This window comes from Drosophila elegans, unplaced genomic scaffold, assembly GCF_018152505.1.
Source record: "Drosophila elegans isolate 14027-0461.03 unplaced genomic scaffold, ASM1815250v1 contig_208, whole genome shotgun sequence".
NCBI lineage: Eukaryota > Metazoa > Arthropoda > Insecta > Diptera > Drosophilidae > Drosophila > Drosophila elegans.
The window spans coordinates 5,478,964-5,502,461 of record NW_024545578.1 but is presented as its reverse complement, the minus strand read 5'-3'; the positions used below and the strand labels follow the sequence as shown (position 1 = coordinate 5,502,461).

The 23,498-nt window shown below is 38.1% G+C and overlaps 1 protein-coding gene across 12 annotated transcripts; it reads right to left on the bottom strand.

The window, feature by feature from the left end:
* Nucleotides 1-626: 626 nt before the first annotated feature.
* Nucleotides 627-23,191, bottom strand: LOC108146131 (zinc finger protein 501). Of its 12 annotated transcripts, none has more exons than XR_001774451.2 (4): nt 22,745-23,189; nt 22,432-22,685; nt 7,623-9,611; nt 6,350-6,606 (listed from the first exon to the last, which is right to left on the bottom strand). XR_001774451.2 is itself a non-coding variant. In XM_041708506.1 (3 exons), the coding sequence occupies exon 2, from the start codon at nt 6,484-6,486 to the stop codon at nt 5,545-5,547; it is 942 nt and encodes a 313-aa protein (XP_041564440.1). In that variant the 5' UTR covers nt 6,487-6,606; nt 7,623-7,748; the 3' UTR covers nt 4,523-4,627; nt 5,506-5,544. The 12 variants fall into 12 exon arrangements, 4 of the variants coding, with proteins under 4 accessions (XP_017127468.1, XP_041564440.1, XP_017127469.1 ...); XR_001774453.2 differs by having other exon boundaries at nt 23,062-23,189; XR_001774454.2 differs by having other exon boundaries at nt 23,076-23,172.
* Nucleotides 23,192-23,498: the final 307 nt, after the last annotated feature.

Here is a 23,498-nt window from a genome sequence, read left to right as displayed (position 1 = left end):
CGAGAAGCACTGAATGGAACTCGGCTAATCAGCAGGGAAACGGTCACCGCGACAATGCAACAATTGGCTTCACGCACACACACGTCATCGGGGACGAGGACCCTTTCCCTTCCACTTTCCCTGTCACTTTCCCTCTTTCCTTTAACGCCAGAATGTCAAAGTCAACCATTAGCCGTGGGAATAAAAACAATTACTTGTCATCAGGTGTACAGACACAGACACAAGTACACTCGCACTTGTCTCCCTACCTTTGAGCCAAAAATAAGTGGCACTCGAAAATGAATTCTCCGCATTTGGATTGTCTCGTTCGACGTGGCGATTTTAAAGTCCTTGAACGCAGCTGCTAAAATGTGTTTTTGGTTTCCAGGCTCGCCATGAATTATTTACACGGCAAACAGGTGAATTAGCACAAGTGCGGGCGTGTCCTGGCCAAGTGCAAATATGACAGAGGCACGTACGTATTGAAGTGCTAGATAATTCAGGCAAGCTCGTTAAACTACAAATTTTTGAATTACCCGCTAAGTTTTAAAGTTTAGAGGAATCGAAACTGCTTGCTGTGAAACTCATATTGATTTTAAATTCCCACTTAAAGAAAATTCTCTCCTTCCATCAATAAATACGAGGAATTGTGTTTTAAGCATTTCTTTTATTATATCAATTAAATTAATAATGCTGAATAGTAACATAAATTTATGGAATGGTGCTTTAACCTTTAACGATGCTGCTTAAGAAAAGATAATTTGAATAATGTTCTGCTTCTTTTCATATATATGTTTATTAAACATTTCTAGTTATAAAAAATGATATTATTTTATGGTGTTTGGGCTTTTGTACATTTTTAAAAAGTAAAGTTATCAAAATGCTTTCGGCATTGGGAATTCTTGAAGGTTATCGTATTCGAAGAGTCGAGTTTCGGAACACATCCCGTATATAAAGTTCTTTAAAACTAATTTTTTTTATACATATATTGTTTAAAGATTTGGAACAGTGGTATCACTTCGATGTACTTGCTGTTTATATAGAAATCACTTCGATCTGGAGGAACAAGTTCGCAGGTGCACCTGAAGATTTGAATTGATAATGAAAGACTTTGGGCAGTGAGAACACTTGAAAGGTTTTTTGCCTGAGTGCACTATAGAGTGTCGGTTAACACAATATTGAAATGGAAAGCGCTTTGGGCATTGCGAACACTTAAATGGTCGATCTCCAGTGTGCGTTCGCATATGTTGCTTAAGATTTGAACTTCGGCTAAATGTCTTATTGCACAGGGAGCACGTATATGGTTTTTCTCCGGTGTGACTTCGCATGTGCGACTGAAGAGCACATTTTTGAATGAATGTTTTGGAGCAGACGAAACACTTAAACGGTCGTACTTCTGTGTGGGTTTGCATGTGGACTGTTAGATGTGCGTTCACTTTGAATGATTTTGAGCAGAAAGAACATTTGTAGGGTCGTTCGCCTGTATGGATTCGCATGTGCACTTTAAGATTGTATTTCAGTTTGAAAGTCTTAGGGCAGTGGGAACACTCAAATGGTCGTTCTTCTGCGTGCGTTTGCATGTGGGTTACAAGGTGTGCGTTGATTTTGAATTTCTTAGGGCATTGTGAACACTTGAACGGTCGTTCTTCTCCGTGAAATATTATGTGCCGACTAAGATGAGACTTCAGCTTAAAGGTTTTTGAGCATTGAAAACACTTGTATGCTCGCTCTCCTGTGTGCGTTGGCAAGTGTGCCTTGAGTTGGTAGTTCCAGGTGAATGATTTTGAGCACTGGGAACACTTATGAGGTCTATCTTCTATGTGGGTTCGCAAGTGTCGTTTGAGGCTTCGTTTGTTAATATTTTTCGCACATTGGGGACAATTAAGCCGATCATCATCGACGTTTTTGGAGTTGCCATCTTCAGAACTGGACACATGGTCTGAAATATCGTCAAACTCATCGTACTCATCATTATCTTCAACTAACTCGTCTTCAGCTGCCTTTCCGTTTTCTCCATGTGATTCCTCTTTCTCGATTGTCCCTTTCTCGGAGCAATTGGAATCAGTACTATCCTGGTTCTCTTCACGTTCATCTTTGAGAAAGCTGAAGACTTGGTGGCTCATCTGTATCTCGTCTTCAGCTCCATTTAAAGCTTCTCCATTTTCTCCTTGTGATTCCTCTTTCTCGATTGTCACTTCCTCGGAGCAATTGGAATGAGGACTTTCCTGTTTCACTTTTCGTACATCTATGAAAAAGCTGAAGATTTGGTGGCTCCTCTCGTAAGTGTCTATAATATCGAATGCGTTCTGCGCATCCTGCAGGCATGATTCGCAAATGCTTTTGGGAAGTCGATCCTCTAAATCAACTTTGTAGCCGGTGCACTTCGCTATCACATTCGCAATGGAAATCCCAGATTCGTGTTTTGCATCGAAAATATTAACCATATTTTCGTTGTTCATCAGGCAAACACGGCATATTGTCGAACTCATGGCTCAAAAATTAAGTAATCATTAAAAATTGTCAGAACAATACGACAATTTTTATTGTTGTAGGCGGCCAATTATACGATATCTGTGTTTCTGAGCTGTAAAGAGATAGAAATATATTGTTTAGAAGTTTTTTCAGAACTGGTACTCAGATAAAACTAAAACTAAATAAAAATATTTTATAAAAATAATACATTTGTTTGCTTAGTATAAGGCATTATAGTACCTGTTTCAATACACTGAAACTCAAAACCAAACACAGACTTTAGTATTTGTATAATTTGTATATTTCAATGCCACAAATTTTTGCTTTATAAGTAATTGGATGGAAATTCGTCAGCAGTAGTTTTTGTAATGAAATCATTAGGCATGACATTGGGCTTAAATACTAGTTTAAGGCGCCAAAGGGTACTTATGTAGGCCTATATAAAGGTATCCCTGGTACCTGGCTACAGAATGGTGTTTTCATCAGCTGTAATATTGTGTTATATGACTGATTCCTGACCTTACGTAACTATGCAAATGAAGGCAGGTCAAATTGTAACACCGCACAAGCAAGATTGTAAGCCTTAGGCATTTTTCCTTGATATACCCCACTATGTTAACTTATTTAAAAACCATTGTCGAAAATATTCTTACCTTGCTTTAATAAAAGCCAGAAATGATGTTTTGACCATTTGTATTATTATATTGTAATAAATAATTAAATTATTTTGCTTAAGGAAGAATTATATTTATGATCTGATGATTTATTGATACAAATCTCTATTAAACATAGTCTAATTATAAGAAGTTTGATTATTTTATCCGTTGTGGGCTTGTTTTAAATTATATTTCAATTATTCGTATTCCTGTTCGCTGGTTGACAAATGCCGGTTAAGACATGAAAAGTCCTTGAGTCCCATGGCTCAAATATTCATTTACCTATAGAAGGACTTGATCCCTTATTTGCTTTCTAGGTGCTGTTAGCAAGTGTCTCTTGTAAAATGAATTTCAGATATAAATTTTTGAAAGTGCACCTGAAGATTTAATCACACTTAAGATCACTCTTCTGAGTGCACTTCAGAGTCACGCACAAGACAATATTTAAATTGAAAGCTCGTGAGCATTGATATCACTTAAAACGTCGTCCTCTTGTGTGCGTTAGCATGTGTTTCTTAAGATTTGATTTTGTGCGAGATGTTGTAAGGCAGTGGGAACAGCTATACGGTCGTTCTTGGCTGTGGGTTATCATGTGACCTCGAAGACCAGATTTTTGTCTGAATGCTTTTGGGCACTGGGAACACCCAAAGGGTCGTTCTTCAGAGTGGGTTCGCATGTGGCTCAACATAGTTTCGTTCTGACTGAATGAATTTGAGCAGATAGAACATTTGTATGGTCGTTCTCCCGTATGGATTCGCAAGTGCGGCCCAAGATGAGACTTCTGGTTAAAAGTTTTTGAGCATACGGAACACTTAAATGCTCGTTCTCCTGAGTGCGTTTTCAAGTGTAACTTAAGTTGGGAATGGCTGGTGTATGATTTTGAGCACTGGGAACACTTATAAGGTCTATCTTCTATGTGGGTTCGCAAGTGTCGTTTGAGGCTTCGTTTGTGGATATTTTTCGCACATTGGGGACAATTAAGCCGTTCATCATCGACGCTTTTTGAGTTTGAATTATCGTCAAGTCCGTCGTCGTTATCATTATCTTCCCCTCTTTCATTTTCCATTTTTCCATTTTCTCCATGTGATTCCTCTTTCTCGATTGTCCCTTCCTCGTAGCAATTGGAATGAGGACTTTCCCGTTTCACTTTTCGTACATCTATGAAAAAGCTGAAGATTTGGTGGCTCCTCTCGTAAGTGTCTATAATATCGAATGCGTTCTGCGCATCCTGCAGGCAGGATTCGCAAATGCTTTTGGGAAGTCGATCCTCTAGTTCAACTTTGTAGCCGGTGCACTTCGCTATCACATTCGCAATGGAAATCCCAGATTCGTGTTTTGCATCGAAAATATTAACCATATTTTCGTTGCTCATCAGGCAAACACGGCAAATTGTCGAACTCATGGCTCGAAAATTAATTAATCAGATATTGTAGAATTATACAACAATGTGATTAAATGTATACAGATGCTTATACGTTTGTATTGTTTTAGGCCAACAAGGCGGTATCTGTGTTTCTGAGCTGTAAAGATAAATAAATATTTCGCTTATTACAGTTATTTCGAACTGGTACTCAGATAAAAATAAAATTAAATAAAAACAAAAAAAAAGCAAACTTCGGCAAGCCGAAGTTCATATACCCTTGCAGCTATTGCAAGAATTAAATACTTTTGAAAACATTAAAATGATGATTTACTTGCGAATATGTTGAAAAACATTGATGATTTGCAGCGCAATTATTTGATAGTTATTTTATATATTTTTATTATTTCTATGGGAGCTATGTGATATAGTCGTCCGATTTTGATGAAATTTAAACCGTAATTTTGAAATAATTAACCATTACTTTATGTCGAAGAACTAAAAAATAAATTAAAAAACAGAAAAGTTATAATTTGTTCTTATTTCTTTTTCCGATTGTTCCCATGGGAGCTATATGATATAATCGTATGATTTTGATGAAATTTAACCCGTAATTCTGAAATAATTAACCATTACTATATGTCGAAGAACTTACAAAAAAAATAAAAAACAACTTATAATTTTTTTTTATTTTTTTTTTCGATTGTTCCTATGGAAGCTAGCTATAGTCGTCCGATCCGGCTCGTCCCGACTTATATACTACCTGCAACTTTTGGGAAAGTTTCATGCAGATAGCTTTAAAACTGAGAGAATAGTTTGCATAGAAACGGACGGACAGACGGACGGACTGACGGACATGGCTGGATCGACTCGTCTAGTGATACTGATCAAAAATATATATATACTTTATAGGGTCGGAGATGTCTCCTTTGCAAACTTCTGACTGAAATTATAATACCTTCTGCAAGGGTATAAAGATGTTGAGCAGTGAAATCACATGTAAGATTATTTTTTTGAGTGCACTTCAGAGTCACGCACAAGGTAATATTTAAATTGAAAGCTCGATGAGCATTGATATCACTTAAAACGTCGTTCTCTTGTGTGCGTTAGCATGTGTTTCTTAAGATTTGATTTTGTGCGACATGTTGTAAGGCAGTGGGAACAGCTATACGGTCGTTCTTGGCTGTGGGTTATCATGTGACCTCGAAGACCAGCTTTTTGTCTGAATGCTTTTGGGCACTGGGAACACCCAAAGGGTCGTTCTTCAGAGTGGGTTCGCATGTGGCTCAACATAGTTGAGTTCAGTGTAAATGAATTTGAGCAGATAGAACATTTGTATGGTCGTTCTCCCGTATGGATTCGCAAGTGCGGCCCAAGATGAGACTTCTGGTTAAAAGTTTTTGAGCATACGGAACACTTAAATGCTCGTTCTCCTGAGTGCGTTTTCAAGTGTAACTTAAGTTGGGAATGGCTGGTGTATGATTTTGAGCACTGGGAACACTTATAAGGTCTATCTTGTATGTGGGTTCGCAAATGTCGTTTGAGGCTTCGTTTGTGGATATTTTTCGTACATTGGGGACAATTAAGTCGATGACCATCGACGCTTTTTGAGTTGCCATCTTTAGAACTGGGCACATAGTTTGAATTATCGTCAAGCCCGTCGTCGTTATCATTATCTTCCCCTTTTCCATTTTCTCCATGTGATTCCTCTTTCTCGATTGTCCCTTCCTCGGAGCAATTGGAATGAGGACTTTCCCGTTTCACTTTTCGTACATCTATGAAAAAGCTGAAGATTTGGTGGCTCCTCTCGTAAGTGTCTATAATATCGAATGCGTTCTGCGCATCCTGCAGGCATGATTCGCAAATGCTTTTGGGAAGTCGATCCTCTAGTTCAACTTTGTATCCGGTGCACTTCGATATCACATTCGCAATGGAGATCCCAGATTCGTGTTTTGCATCGAAAATATTAACCATAGTTTCGTTGTTTATCAGGCAAACACGGCATATTGTCGAACTCATGACTCGAAAATTAATTATTATTAGATATTGTAGAATTATAAAACAATGTGAATAAATGTATACAGATGCTTATACGTTTGTATTGTTTTAGGCCAACAAGGCGGTATCTGTGTTTCTGAGCTGTAAAGATAAATAAATATTTCGCTTATTAGAGTTATTTCGAACTGGTACTCAGATAAAAATAAAATTAAATAAAAAAAATCTTTTACCAGTTAAAAGAGTTTTATTGTTACATAAGCAGACTATTTTACGCGTATACGATTTTTTTTGAGACTTCTTAACTTCTTGGTATCAAAATGCTGAGATGGCTGTGTGTCAACAGTTATTTTTGTAGTGATTTCATTAGGCATGGCATTTGGCTTAAATACATGTTTGATGCGCCAAAGGATTTTCAGGTACCGCAGGCGAGTACCTGGCAATCGGTAAAAGGATGTTTCCAACAGATGTTATCTGACTATGCAGATGCAGGCAGGTCAAATTGAAATACCGTGGACGTGGCCAATAAAATTAGGATCGTAAGCCTAAGGAATTTTTAGCTTGATTTACCCCATAATGTTTACCTATTTGAAGGGTGTACGGCTTAACGATCTACGTAAACTTGTGCTGCCTTAAAGGGAAGCGTCTTCGGTCAAATCAAGTTCTCAAGTCCAGTTCTCACCTTAAATTCAAAGACTAGCCAATTTTTAAAAACAAACGTCGGGAATATGCAATATACACCGACAAGTAAAATTGTTGTTTAATGTTTTGAGACTCGTTTTTTTACAAGTCAAAAACTTGATAGTCAATATTTATTAAACACTTGCCTTAAAATTGATTGTCCCCTAAAATTCCATCCCTATGATAAAAACCAGAAATAATGTTTTAAGCATTTGTTTTTGTTTATATTAAATTATTAAATAAATTTGCTTATGGAAGAATAAAATTCATAGCGTGCAGCTTTACAAACACAAATCTCTAAAATTCTTAGTCTAATTATAAAAAATATATATATATTTTATTCTGTTTGGGCTTGTAGTTAAATAAAAATTAAATTAAAAAGTGCTTTAAGCATTGGAAACCTTTGAACGGTCGTATTCTTGAGTTCTAATATTCAGTCTCCTGCAGAGAAACTTGAATTTTTAATTTGTTAAACTCACTTTATTGGACTCCTTTGGGCTCTGGGAACACTCCTCTTTTTGCTTTTTTCGTGGTGCTAGGTCTTTTAAGTGCTCGTGAAGATTTGAATTTATATTAAAACATGTTCAGCAGTGGAATCACACTTAAGGTCATTCTTCTGAGTGCACTTTAGAGTGGCGAACAAGACAATGTTTAAATTTAAAGCTCGATGAGCAATGAGAACACTTAAAAGGTCGTTCTCCTGTGTGCTTTCGCATGTGTGTATTAAGATTTGAACTTCGTTTAAATGTTGAAGTGCATTGGGAACAGTTATATGGTCGTTCTGCCCTGTGCGTTCGCATGTGACCTTGAAGACCAGTTCTCTGTCTAAATGCTTTGGGGCACTGGGAACACTGAAAGCGTTGTTTTTCTGTGTGTTTTTGCATGTGTCTCAACAGAGTTGAGTTCAGATTGAATGATTTTGAGCAGATAGAACATTTGTGTGGTCGTTCTCCTGTGTGGACTCGCAAGTGCACCTGAAGAACAAATTTCAGTTTAAAAGTTTTAGGGCAATGGGAACACTTAAATGGTCGTTCTTCTGAGTGTGTTCGCATGTGGGTTATAAGATGTGCGTTCTGTCTGAAATCGCTTGAGCATTGTGAACACTTAAATGGTCGTTCTCCTCCGTGAGTGATCATGTGCACGCTAAGATGAGGCTTCTGCTTAAAAGTTTTTGGACATTGGGAACACTTGAAAGCTCGTTCTTCTGTGTGCTTTAGCATGTGTGTCTTAAGCTGTGAGTTCCAGGTGAATGATTTCGAGCACTGGGTACACTTATGAGGTCGTTCTTCTTCGCGGACTCGCAAGTGCCGATTGAGGTCATGACATAGCATGTGCGCCGCAAGATGAGGTTTCTGCTTAAAAGCTTTTGGGCATTGGGTACACTTGAATGCTCGTTCTCCTGTGTGCTTTAGCAAGTGTGCCTTAAGTTTTGAGTTCCAGATAAATGTTTTTGAGCAGTGGGAATACTCAAATGGTCGTTCTCCTGTGTGCTTCAGCAAGTGTGTCTTAAGTTGTGAGTTCTTGATAAATGTTTTTGAGCAGTGGGAACACTCAAATGATCGTTCTCCTGTGTGCGCTTGCATGTGGTTCAATAGATGTGATTTTAGTTTGAAATCCTTTGAGCATTGTGAACATTTGAATGGTCGTTCTTCTCCGTGAGCTGTCATGTGCATACTTAGATGATACTCCCGCTTAAAAGCTTTTGAGCACTGGGAACACTTGAAAGGTCTTTCTGCTGTGTGCGTTAGCAAGTGAGTCTTAAGTCGTGAGTTATTGGTAAATGATTTTGAGCAGAGCGAACACTCTAAAGGTCTTTCATTTTTCTGGGTTCCCTTTCGTTTAAGAAGAGTCTCCGGACAACCATCGTCGCTCTTAGACGGTCCATCGCCAAAACTAGGCTCGTTGTTCGAACCATATAGCTCGACATTATCACTATCATCTTCCTGTAACTCCTCATCATCAGTTCCCTCTAAATCCTCTTCCGTACTTTCGATCAACTCTGGCAAATCGGGCTGATCTTTTCCAAGTTTCATTTCTTGGTCTTTGCTTCCCTTGCCTCCATTTGATTCCTCTTCTTCGATATTTATATCTCCATATTCCCGTTCCTCTTCTCGTAAATCCTCAAGGAAGCAAAAGAATTGGTTGCTCCTCTCGTAGGTTTCAATAATATCGAATGCGTTCTCCGCATCCTGCAGGCAGGACGCGCAAATGGTCTTCGGAAAGCAATCCTCTTTCGCAATTTCATAGCCAGTGCACCTCGATATTACTTTCGCAATGCAGATGCCGGATTCGTGTTTGGCACTGAAAATATTAACCATATTTTGGTTGCTCAACAGGCAAACACGGCATATTGACGATTGCATGGCTTGGAATGGCTCGAATTATAAAACAATAAGAATTTTGATATGCATATATACGCTTGTATTTTTATAGGCAGAGTGGTGATGCAACAATGCTGTGTTTCGGACCTGTAAAGAGAAAGAAAATTGTTGTTTAGTAGTTACTCACTGGTAATCAGATTAAATTAAATCAAATTAAAATACATTTTTCCTTTTTATTAATAATAATATTTATAATTAAATTGTTTGAATTTTGTATGAGTTTAAATTAATTTACCTATTTCACTGTACTGAACAACATTAATACATTTATATATTTTTAGCGCAGCAAGTGCTGAGTAGCAGTGTGTCAACAGTTTTTTTTGTAGTGAATTCATTAGCATGACGTCGGGTTTATATACGTGTTAAATGGCCCAAAGGATGCTTAGGTAGGCCTATATAAAAGTATCCCGATAATCGCTACCTGGCCCCAAAATTATGGTATTTCCGACAGCTGTTACCTTAAGTTGCATGATATTACCTGACTTAACGTAACTATGCAGTTGCAACCAGGCCAGTTTATAAATCCGTTGTTGTGGTCGATCGTAAACATTTTGAGTGATTTACTTTTACGACTGAACGATTTACAAAAGCCACAAAGAGACTTAATCTCGTGTTTCCCTTGCTTTTATTGAAATAGATATTTTTGAATTACCCGCCCAAATTTTAACTCAAGCTACTTGCTATGAAAGTCACTTATGTACTTGTCTCTGTCTTACTTTGACTTTGGCGTCTGCTTGCTGTTAGACCGAACTAAAGATGCTTGCTATGAAACTTCTCTGCACACTTTAGTTGTCTCTTTCCCTCCCAAACTGCTTGGCTAAACTGCTTGCATACATATGAAGCAGAAAATTCAAATGTATATTTAAAAACAAGAAAATAAAAATGCATTTTTTTCGTTTGTGATTTGTATTTTGAAATGATTTTCATATAATTTTTGACAAACTTGAACATTTAATTAATTTCATTACACATTTATAAATTTCATTTGTTACAATTTTCGTTCGTTCATCGTTTTTAGCGTTCTCGGACCGTACAATTAGCTAATGTTTTTGTTTTGATATTTCATGTTAACGTTCCTGGCATTTCTGTTCCCACTTATGTTATTTTAATTTCGTTAAGAATATCCGTATAAATTTATGCGCGTTACGCAGATTCAGAATCTCCATCCATTGGCATTGCTGTAATACTAGGATCGAAACGATACAGAGAGATGGACAGCTACAAAATAGATACATTTACAAAAAATAGTTAAATATTATGTAAGCACGGTGTCGATCCGCAATTCTTTCGTCCCTACGTACATATATTTATATATATTTTAATAAATACTCCCCGTCCGTTGTCATGCGGCCCACGTTGAATTCAATATTTGGTTTGGTTATTCACTGATTTCACTAAACACTTGAATCCTCAGTTTGTCTGCTTTGTTTTTAGCTTTCTCCTATGATTTTATTCTTGTAGTTTATTAATTACTATTGTAGTTTTCTTACGACTTAAGAGTTGTGCCTAATGTATTGCGCTCATTTTATCGTTGCTGTTGTTTGTGAATTTTGTTGTTCATGTGGTGTTTGACTTTTCTGGTTTTCTATCTCTCTTTGTTGGTGAGCGATTCGCATTGGTTGTAAATGACTATCAGTAGAATCCTTAGATAAGTTACGGTTCATATGATACGAGTGATTGTGGGCAGGTGGTTGGTGGTTCACTTGACTTGTGTGTTCGTCCCGACAAAAAATGCTACCTATCGTTAATCAGTTAACATTATGGATAACTACGAACTAAAAACTTAAGCTTAACGAAACCCTAAAACTGAACAGCCAAAGAAACTAAACGTAATCCATTGAGTGTTCGCCAGTCAAACTAGCTGAGGCCGGTGCTCGTCTGCGCCTCGGAAATGTTCCCACTTGGCACAATTGGTGCGAATTTGGAAGCGTAGGATGCGTATGCGGATGCGGATGCAGAGGGGGATGAGGAGGCGGGATGCGTGAGTAGTGGTCTCCGGATCCTGTCCAGCACCATCTGCCAAATGGTCATGCTCTCGTCCGGCAGAATGGCGTGATTGGTGAAGAGGAACGGGGGCTCTTCGAGATCAGCCCCACCGCTGAGCAGCCTGCGAACGTCCTTCTGCTCGAGGTAATATTTCAGCTTGGTGATCTTGGTGCCCGTCTCCTCGGCCAGGATGCCGGTGATGAGGACGTCGTCCACCCAGAAGTATTTGGACTTTTGCGCCGCCTCGTACAGTCGACGCACCACATCCGGTGCGTAGACGATGGCCATCCCGGGGCAGTATTCCGGGTAGAAGCGGTTCGGGTACTCCTTGTAGGTCACCCGCCACTTGGACTGCAAGTCAAAGGGATTTTTGTTATTAGATGGGCACTACAAAAAGGTCTTATGATATATGTTTGCTTTGCATTCAATTTGCACACAAAGATAGTAACTTTTACAACCTAGTTATTATCATCACACCATTTTTAGATAACATATTGTTCTTTAATTGATTTTTAATTGCAAATTACAAATTTATTTTAGGGCTGAGACACTTAAAACTATTTTCCAGCAGTCTCACAATATTTCATGCGTCTCTCTTGCTTTAAAATAATTTTTAAAAAATGTAATGATTTTTTGAACTTTTATGATGTTAATCTTAGATAGATTAAAATAAAAAATAATAAATAAATTAAAAAAAAGTTTTTAAAGTTTCTGTCATTTAATTCTACATTGAGATTTTCATTCAAATTCAATTAAATTACATTTTAGTGTTTTTTTTTTTAATTTTGCGATAGAATTAAGTCATTACAGTTAAAATTGTGAGTTAAAATTTACTTGTCACACTAGGAAACTCAAAAATTAATGGAAAAGACTAATGCTGGAATTATTTGAAATACATATTTAGATAATTAACCAATGCTCTGCACATCTTCAGTTTGTTAAAGTTGCATTATGAATCTATAAATTGCATTTCGAAGCTCACACAAACCCAGCCAAGTTATTTTTGTAAGTAAAAGAAGGCAAAGCAAACGAAATCATATTTAAGGAGTACTTACCCGATATGTCCGCTTGACCCTCGACCGATTCACGGACCGGCAGAGCAGGAGGTCCGGATCGAGGAGCATCGAGTGCTCGGGCAGCGAGGGAGTGGCCAGGTACTTGACCAGCTGCGGCGTGTTCATGAACACATCGTCGTCCACTTTGACCAGCAGCTGGGCGTGCGCACACTTCTCGTTGAACCACTTGAGGGCCATCACATGCTTGTAGGTCATGTTGCGGTAGGCATCGTCGAAGTTGCCCTGGATGAGATCGCCGTGCTGGTGGTTCTCGCGCCCCAGAAACTGCTGCCATCTCTCTGCATTCTCGCCCACTCCGCCCACCAGAAAGATGACCCTCAGCGGGGTTCGATCTATGTAGCTGCGATCCGCCCACGTTTCCCGAATGATCCGCCGCTTCTCAATATTCCTCACTGCCGAATGGACCAATATCAGCACCCGCACATCCTTATCACAGGCGGGCTGATCCATCAGATAGGCGAAATTGGGCAGATCCATCAGGTGCATGCTGCTGCCAGGGGGGGCGGGCGTTTGCGAAGCCATCAGCGGCGGGGGCGTGGCCAGGTATGTGTTGCTAACTAGGCTACTATCGTTATTACTAGGTGTGCGACTAGGCTGGTGGTGTATTATTTGGTTTGGTTTGCTTCGATTTCCCCGGCTCCTCCTACCCGTTGGCGGTTGTGAGGTGCTGCTGCTGATGCTGCTGATGCTGCCACCTGTGCCGCTAAAATCGGCTGACATTTCCGCCTCCAACATCGGCGGCTGCTGCACACTGACCAGCCAAATGACCAGGCACACATTGATGCAGATGACCAGCAGGCACAACGATCGCTTGTCCATCCTAACGGCTTGTGATTGAATCTAACTCTATTTCCGGACACTTCAGACGGAAGCGTTTTCTGCGTGTCTTGGCCATTTAACTCCAGATCCAAGTGGCTGTAACGGCACAGAAAGGTAAAAGGAAACGGTTGGTAATCGCCACTTAAGACCCACTTCCCCACTGAATTATCGCCAACTGGCGATAATCACCCAGAGCATTAGGGCACTTGGCTCGCTTGACATGTTGTTAATTTTCTAAATGGCTAAATAGCTAACTGGCTAAATGGCTAAATGGCCAGCAGCAGGTGTCAACAGGTCGCACATGAATTAAGTGAGGAGCACACACTATCTTTATAGACAAGTTCACTGAACTGACGTCATGCAATCGATGCCAATGAAACGCACCTGCCATAATTCATTCAGCGGGACAGCGTGACACCTGATGAATTCCGGGGGACATCCGAAACTAAACTGAATGTGATTCGCAGCAGTTTCCTCACACTCGCACTCGCACTCGCACTCGTATTAATCGACGGTGAAAAACGCTTAGAGATAAGTTGAAATTATTGATTTATTTGCCGCAATTGCGATTGCTTCGTCAATATCGATAATGAAATTCTTCGAACTCGCGCTCAATACATTGTGAACTATACTACTGACAACGGAATCGATGACGTCCTGTGACTGAAAACCTTATCGAAATCGAGTCGTTAGTCGTTAATCGTTATGGTGAGCAAACTTATTAATTGGCTGTACTATAAACTGCGGGTGCTACTCGGACTCAATTTGATTCACTTACTTTAACGGGTTTGCTATCGAACATGGGTGTTACGTATCTATAAAGTGGCGGAATGTGTTTGAATACATTAATTTCGCTTATCAGACAGGGCAAATACGTGTAATTACCTAATTAGGCAAGCCTCGGAATATTGAATCAGTCTTCAAAAAAAGAAATGGAATTTTTTTTGGCAATTAAACAGAATTGTTAAATTGAGAACGTTTTGAAGAACCAGTTTAAACTATAATATATTAGGTCAAATGATAACATTTGTCAGTAAATTAATCTAGTGCAATAAAAAATTAATTTATTGCCGTATGACAATAATAACCGACAGCCGGTTGCAGCTTGCTAATATGCAATTTTGATAAGATTTTAATGTGAAGAAATTAAGCTTATCTTATCGGGTAAGCCCTATCTTAAATTACCGATAAATTAGACATTTATTTCAAAACTTTCGATTACTATATTAATACAAAATGGCTTACTAAGTACTTTAGATAGATTTTAGCCACTTACACCTTATAAGACCAACAGTAACGAAGATAATATAACTTGTTGAAATGGAATATATGTATAATATTACTGGACGTCACAAGTCAGCCAAATGCTTCTGCTTCGTTGTCCATTCAACTGTTCATTATTTAACTTATGATGTGAGCTTCTCCTTATCCACTTTATCCTCAGTCTATGTATACATATATATTATTTTATATTTTCGAAGCCAACCGGAAGACGTACTCATACACATGTCCATAGATAGTGAGCCCGAATAAAAAAGGAAAAGTCTGAGGTGTTCTTCAGTCACGTACTATAGTTGAGCAGAATGTGCACATGAGCTGCAGTACAATTGAAATACAGTGTACCGATGGCTCCGTGGAATATTGAAATATTCTTGAGTTGCACTCAGTTGATTATCCGTTTGTGAAACGCTCCCTTGGGAGGTTATTAAAAAACGTCTGGGAACGCTTTCCCTTGATTAGATAGCACGCTAGCTCCCGATAAGATTACTCCCCCTAAAGTTGTGCCCCTATATACATACATATATATTATATATATATTTCATATCAATATTGCGATCGAAAGCGTCACAACTTTGAGGCCGGAACAACACGAAACGTTATAAAATGTTCATATTCATGTAAATTCGCCGCCAGAGTCAATAGTACTCTATAGACGTGGTTAATGTTAAAAGGCTGTACTGTCTGGTTGTTAATGGCTGATGGTACGCACGCAACTGTTTCCAAGGGACGAACTGTGTCCTTTGTGTGTTTTGGCCACGGCAGCCAGATCTAGTGAAAATGAAAAGGAGTCGAAACTCCGAAGCTAAAGCTGCCGGATGCGCCGGCCTCGAGATATGCAAAAACTAATTACAACTGAACCTTTGACCTTTGCCAGCTGTGCGGTACAAAACAAATGCAAGCCTGGCCAAAAACAACCTAGGTCGAAATGCAATGCAAAATGAAGTTTTGCTGCAGCTCAGACTTCGAGGGTGGTTTCAACACAAATTAACTGCCAACAGTCACGATATTGTGCTTGTTAAGGATATTAAAAATAATTGTAAGTCCACTCCTATTACTTTTTTTTAAGCCAAAGTAAATTGTCGGTTTATGTTACTTGATTAATTTTAATGGAGTTTTTAAGTAAATAAAATCAAATTCATTTTTACATTTTTTTTGAAATAGTCACAATTTAATACCTCTAAAATTTTTGTAACATATTCCTCTTATTTTAAGATATTGATATCCATTTATTCAATTACATTGAGCAACCAATCGATTTTGTACTCTGACCTTAGCATTGTAATTAATTATAGAGATAATTAAGTGATGGTCAACCCGGAGAAACCCTGGAGATTGTCATCTTTATAAATTATCTGGATGACCTGCATACCGCGACTCTCTGTGCACGATATAAATTCAATTAGGAAATTACTTTTCTGCTCTTTGACCTGAACGAAGTTACTCCCTTGTCGGTTATGTTCATTTCAAAATGATGAAAGAACAAAGGCGATCTTGAATCAATATATATATATATATATACAAAAAAGTTAGATATAGGGGTCTGGTTCATATGTACTAAACACATCGTAATATTTTTATATTATAATATTTAAACACTCCTGGCAAATGTTTGTTTATGATATGAAATGATAAAAAATAAACTTTATAAGCTAATTTATTTTTCCCGTCCCTTTGTGCAAACATTGCTGAAATACGTCACACTTGTTTCCACTAAAGTACTCACACCTCTCGTGAACTTTACAAAAAATAAGCCTAGCCTCCGAGAAGCTATATCATGGGGGCAAAAAGGCGTTTTTTGATGTGGTGTGGGGCTGGGAAGTTTGCCAAAGGCTGGCATTTTGCAGTCGATAAAATGCCAGCAGCAACGCCAAATAACTTTTTCAAGTCGAAGGTTAAATTTTATCGTGGTCTGAATGGGCAACAAAAACATCAGCAGCGACAATAGATTCGCCCGTAGTTCGTAGCCGGTCGTCTTCCATTGTTTATCTGGTATCGTATTGGGCTCTTGATATAGTTAGTTACCGACAGGCAGTTTTCCCTCGGAGGAATTGTATTCATTGAATGGCAGCAGGTTGGCACTGCGAAAACTTGGCTGCTGCCCAAAAACACTTTGAATGCCTGTCAGCTTGTCCCTCACTTGTATACAATGCAACTTTCACGTGCAGCAGTTGTTGCTTTGCGGCAATTGCGATCAATCGGGAGTACAATATTTATATATACCAAACAAATAAATACAATATTGAGGGCCTTCACAGCAATCATTATATCCATTATTCCGACTCATTACAAGGCGAGCACTTAGTTGCGACTGCTAATTAGCAGCTGAACAACTTTAAAGTATAGCAAAACAAACAAAAAGCCTTAACCATAAGTGCGGAAAAATTCAGTTAAAAATGCCCGTTAAAGTTTCCTTAAATGAGAAGTTACGTATGCGCACCAGCATCCATCACTCAGTTGTTGTTCAATTGAAAGTGTGAAAAGTGGTTGTTTTTTTTTTTTTAAATCTAGTTCTTCAGATTTTTAGCGGAAAAAACAGCTTAAAGTGTGGATAACTTAGAAACCGGTTTTTGGCGTCGGTAATTATCATGCAAGTCACGTTACTTTTTTATAATTTAACAAAATTTCGTTTAACAAACAAATATGTACTTATTCACAGCCTTGTTAGAAGACTACTAGTTGCAATCTGCCTTTTCTGTTTAGACGCCCCTAAATGCAATGAGTCTATTAGTTAAATGCTCCACAGTTATCTCACATTTTTAATCGTCGTTTTAGCAAACTATTTTTACATATATTCTATGACTAATGCGTTCATACAATTCATTTGAATATGGGAAAGCGTTTTTTAATTGCTTGGAATTTCCTCCAATTGATGTGGGGCTATTGTTTACGCACCAAAGTGAGACAAATTTTCGAAAACTGAAGCATGGAAATGCGCACAGCTGGAGATCGTATATATGTCACTGCAATCTGAGGGCATCTCGAGCACCCGGAGAGCGTTGCATTCACCACTTGGCATCCTGTCGCCGTCGTCAAATGGGAGTCAAGAGCTCAAGCATTAAACTTTAAGTCCCCGCCGCCGGCTAGACAAATGTCCCTCACATGTTGATGGCTCACAAATGCAGCCATCCATGTGTGCCTACACAAGCAAACAGATTGTGTATGTACAGATTGCCATATGCAGACACACTGAGAAAATATCATGGGAAATCAATCAGAGTCTGAAGAAATTTAAATTTTGTAAGACCTCTTGAGTCAAGGTCTTATAGGTTAAATATCAAATTAAATTTAAATTGAACGAATGCATTAGGGTGTGTAATATCTGTAAATGTCTCAAGGTCAGTTTTTCATTGCAATTAATTGAAAGCTCAATTAAATCAGAAAGATATCTGAGATATGGCAATTTAAAATTTTAATTTGAAACTTTGATAAAATTTTTAGAGTGCATGTATCATGCTGAGAGCCACGGAAAACTCGCCCTGTCCCAGATGTCGAAAAATGTGAGTCAGCGGCTTGAAGGAGTTTCGCAGACTGGCGGAAAAAATCAAAAGTAGGGGAAGGGGGCTTAGGAAAACCCAGACGGGTTTTCTGCTGCTAACATGCCGCAATTACAACATGCTGAGGGAGTTTTTCTCTGCCGACAACATTTTGCGATGCGGTTTGTGGGTGAAACTGCATAGGCAGCAAACTTTTCCCATTTTCATTTCCATTTCCACTCCGAGACAGCACGCACACACACGTGGGCAAACAAATTGCAGGGCAATGCTAAATAACGATGCCAGACAGATATTTAGTCGAATGCAACTGTGCGGGGGTGTGGATGTTAATGTTGTGCATGCCATCGCAATCGCAATCGCAATATGAGACCTCGCAAGCAGCGGATGCGGATGCAATCTGCCGGAGCCTCCGGCGGTTTATCCGCCTTCTTCTTTGGATTTACGAGCCATATCTTACGACCCGTCTTGCCCAATTCCTGCGGCCAAGGCTTGGGCGTTGGCCTGCACTCACAGAAACAAATAATAATCCTGGGTTTCAGTCAAATGAAGCCTTTCTGTCCGATAACGACAGATTTTTCTTTTGTAATAGTATTAAATGCCATAAGATGCTATCAAGCACTAACTAAGTCTAGGTAACACAGAACATAGACCTGTGACTCAGCAATGCAAAATATAATTACCTTGAAAAATAAAAATTAATCAATTTTATTTTTATTCTAGAATAAATGGAAAAACCACATCTTTATTTATAAGTCTTCTTCAGCTTAATTTGCTTTAATGACAATTTTGTATTATTATTAAATTATTCTTGTGAAATGATGTCAAACAAACTTAAAATATCGAATAGAAAATGTATAAAAGAGAATTACAATTACAATTGCACTTTTGTTATGAGCTGAGGGTAATTTCTCGCAGTATAAGGCCACAAAGCCATAATTAACTCATCCACTGCAGCCTGCGGCGGTAGAAAACACATAGTTGCCTATGTGCCATCGTCAGGACACGGATGGCGGAGCTTCCTGTTGCCACATAAAGTGCAGAGCATTACTCATAACCCCAAAAGAGGGATCATAAGAAATGGGAAGAGGGGGGATTCGACTGGTGGCACGACATGGCGACGACAAAATGCATTCAGCTTGATTGAAGGACACAGCAGACTGAGTGACAAACCAGCAAACCCCGCAAATTGGCAATTAAAATGCCAAGGGGGAAAGGTAGCTCGCAGAAAGTCCGTGAAAGAGAGAAATTAAAATGCAAAATAGAAGAACAGGGACACGCCCAAGCGAAGAGGGAAGGAAAGGACCTGCCTATTTTATAGCCTTCTTGCGGGGTTGGTCACTCTCTCGCACGCTAAATAATTTATGAATACATATTCCTTAGCTGTGTATAAAAATTTAATTACGCGCCTTTTGTTTACATTTTCACAGGCCAGCTGGCCAAAGTCCAGTTCCTGAACCCTGGTCAAAACGAGTTTTGTGCACGCACTCTCCGAGATTCCTTGGGCCAATGGACTTAATCAAAAAATACAATATATTTGTGTTTTACTTTTGTAAGGAAGGGAAAATATAACAAAACGTAAGAAAGAAGAAAAATAAGACAATACAACAAATTTTTGCGCTATGACTCAGTTTTCTTGGGTATTCAAAATCACATTTCGAGTCATTTTTTTGTTCAGTTTTTAATACAAATTTTTAATGAGCGGTAATACATACATTTTTTGCTGATCACAAATTACGAGGAATTTTGCTGCTCACAGTGGATTTATAAGTAAAAATATTAATTTCATTCCATCAGGGGGCAATGCAAAAATGTACGTCTTAACCATAAATTAGAAATAGAACTTTGTTAAAGTTCGCTTCAGTGCTACATTTTTCGACATGTTTCTGGTTTTTATCCATTTACACGGGCAATATATAAATTCCAGATACTCGCAATATTTATAGAAATGGTTCCCCATGTGCAAATATTTGCGAGAGAGGTTGCACCTCTTTATCACTGAATTTAAAATACTTTTCTCACAAGCTAAAACATATGTGTAAATAAATTGGACCTTCTGGAGGTAAAATGATAAAACCTAACTCTTACAGTCTATAATGGATGGTTTTTGTGTGGAAACAACTTAATCGTAAATTGAACTTATATATGTATGTACACACATACTTTTTTGCCAAACGATTTTGATTCTGAATGGTTAGTAAAAGTCGTTTCTTATCGGTCCAATTTAACTTAATTAGCTTTTACTTTCATGAAATTGTAATAACAACCTTAAACATTTGGCATATATAAAAAAATGTTGACAATACATTTAAAGGAAAAAACATTCCCCGATAAGTAAAATAATTTTCAAGTGTTGTTAGATAAGATTTTCAAACTTATTAATGAGAAAGAAATATTTTTTTGTCATCGCTTGAATAGTGACTGCTAAGCTGTTCTGTTAAGAAATTTTATATTTAAAACCGATTTCTCTTTAAATTATTTTTTGCGATTTAAAAATTGTTTAATAGAAAATCAGTTGAACGTAAAGATAAGTAATAAATCGCAGCTCTAACGTGTATCGAATATTCAGATCGCGGGGAGCAGCGAGCGGGAGTAAAAGAGAAAGCAAAAAGCTTAAGCTGCTGACGTGACGTTAGCGGCAAATCTTGGGGTCACTGTACGGACCAATAAATGTAACACCGTTACCGTCTGCCGCTTCGCACCGCCACTTATCAGTGGGCCAGAAGCACAAGTGGGCGAAAAGTAACAACAACAGCGGTTACGCAAACAAGCAAACAATGTTCTAATGGGCCACTGAAAAAAATTTTAAAATTCATATGAGAGAGAAAAGCTATTGAGGGAGATGGATATACAAGAGCAAAAAAGAGAGAGTGGGAGCTTAACTTGGAACCGGCAACAATTAAAATGCAGAGCTTTGGATGCCAGCAAGCGTGTGATAGAAAATTTAAAGTGGTGCAACTAACTAATTGGCTGAGCTGAAACTGAACTGTTTACATTTTCATATTGATTTAGACAAACAGGTAAATAGTTGAACATTTTTGCAGATTTTTAAAAAATCACAAACAATTTTTTTTTTAATTTTAAAAAAAAAGGATAACTTTTTACAATCAAACTAGATATGTATGTATGGAATGATAATTGCTTGAAGCTATGGTGGATAGGTGCCAAATTGCGTTTTCTACTGTCAAGAAAACAAAACTTAATGAGTATGATTTATTATTATTTATTAAAAGTAAATGTTGTTTTAATAAAATTACTAATTTATGGTATTTGTTCTGAAAAATGTAAAACAGTGTTTTTAATTATTTCATCCGTTATATTTCAGTCTCTCCACTGTGACCGTCTTCAGGGCAAATTTTTTACACGTCTGCACCGTTCCAATGTGGACTCTTGTACTGACTAATAAAAAAAGTTTTTTATACCTACGGTGGGCAAAGTTACAGAAACGGTAAACTAAGTTCCTTAGGGCAGTTCTTTGTTTGACTTTTGCATGCAATACTACTACACATTTTGAGGTCTTGAGCCAAGCATTCGATGATTCACAAATTATTTGTAACTAATTTAATTCTTTTGATCAAATTAACAACATCAAATATGGGCGTTTATAGAGCTGAAAAATTATAAAAAATTCACAGATCAGTGGTTCTACTTTTCAGTGCTACGGAAAAAGAAAAGAGTGTAGGTTCCACTGTAAGTGATTGAGTAAACACTCACTCACACAATTTTGAGCAAACATTAACACGAGGGAGAGAGACAGGAAGATATACTGAGGGAGATGGAGCAAGGCGGCACAGTGGAACGGGCCAAGGCCAAGGTGCTAAAATAAGCGAAAAGGAGCAAAGGAGCCAAAACGGTGGCAGACAAACAGGCATGCGTGCCACTGTGCCTGAACTTGTTCAAGGTCAGTCCTCAGCGGTAGCGACATGCTAAAAAAAAATGAAGAAAATTCCAACAAGCAGAGCATACTACAAGCCTGAAACAACAACAAAACCGCGCTGGCCAAGTTAAAGGCGATGAAAAGAGCGAAGGAAAAGAATATAAAAAAATTCCACGAAGCACACAACACATGGAAAGAGCGGGGCGAGAGAGCGACTTTACGTCCCCACAGCAACAACAATGGGCTGCTGTTCAATGATGCTGATAACGAAAAAAGACAAAAACCCTTAAGAGCACAAAAGACAAAAAAAAAGATCTAAGCCCAAGTGCTGGCTTAATTAATTTCTTAAATTTTATTTTTTTTATGATTTTATTTACCTGTTTGTTGTTTGCCGTGCTGCCTCTTCATTTGTCTGCCATTTATTATCCTTCCAGAAAAAAACACGCAACTTGGGTGTTTTTTATTAAATTAATTTCCAAGAGAAACACACGCACTCGCACCCATTTTGGGTAACAGTTAACAAACAAAGTTGGAGCGTGAGAGACAGCAAGTCGGGAGTGCTAATTTAACACACACGCGCACACAGTTGTGAATTTTTTATATTTTTTTGGCATCAATTTGTTGTTGGCAGCTGGAATAATACATTTATTTAACACAATTTTCATGCACACATGACACACCAATACACACGCGGCGAAAAGGAATGCCAAAGGAGAAGAAGAAGAGGCAGGCTGAAGGATGCTGGGCCTGGATTTCTTTTTTCGCTGCGCTTTTTTGCCGTTAAGCTTTCTTTTGGAATCACTTTTATTTCGGTTTTATTTGTTGACGAATGATTATTATTGTTTATGAGTAATGCTGCTTTTTAACATTTACTTAAAAAACATAAAAACCGACGCCACAAAACGGAAAAACCACTGCGCGGTTATAAATTATTTATCATCGTGTAATTTCAATAATTTCAACAATTTTAATAACGGTAACTATATTATCAGTAGAAAATTACATACAAAGATGTACTGACACCGGATGTTATTTGCTTCCTTTTTTTAGATATATTTTTTAATATTTTTAAGTGGGAAAGAAAACACGAGTAGCGCGTCTAAATGAAATTCAAAGAGTGAGAGGGTGCTTCGTTTGCTCAGACATTTTGAACAGTAATGCTCTCTTGTACTGTTACTCTCTCTTGTCTGATGTTAATGCGGCGAAATTTTCTGTTAACTGCGACAGTGACGTAGGAACTAAGGGGGATAGCAAATAATTATCGACAATTCAAACAAATTTAAGCTACAAAGCCATTTTTCACTTAAATTATTAGATAGTAATTTTAAATAATTCTTAACTACAACCACTTGTTGACATTATAAATTTGAAACCTTAATCTGTTGCCTGTATACATTCTTACGTTCAAAGTTCAAAAAGGGTTGAAAATTGTAGTTGCAAAATC

Bases quoted from the DNA above. Each gene is read 5' to 3' on its own strand.
- LOC108146131 (XM_017271979.2), bottom strand. From the start codon at position 2,468: ATGAGTTCGACAATATGCCGTGTTTGCCTGATGAACAACGAAAATATG.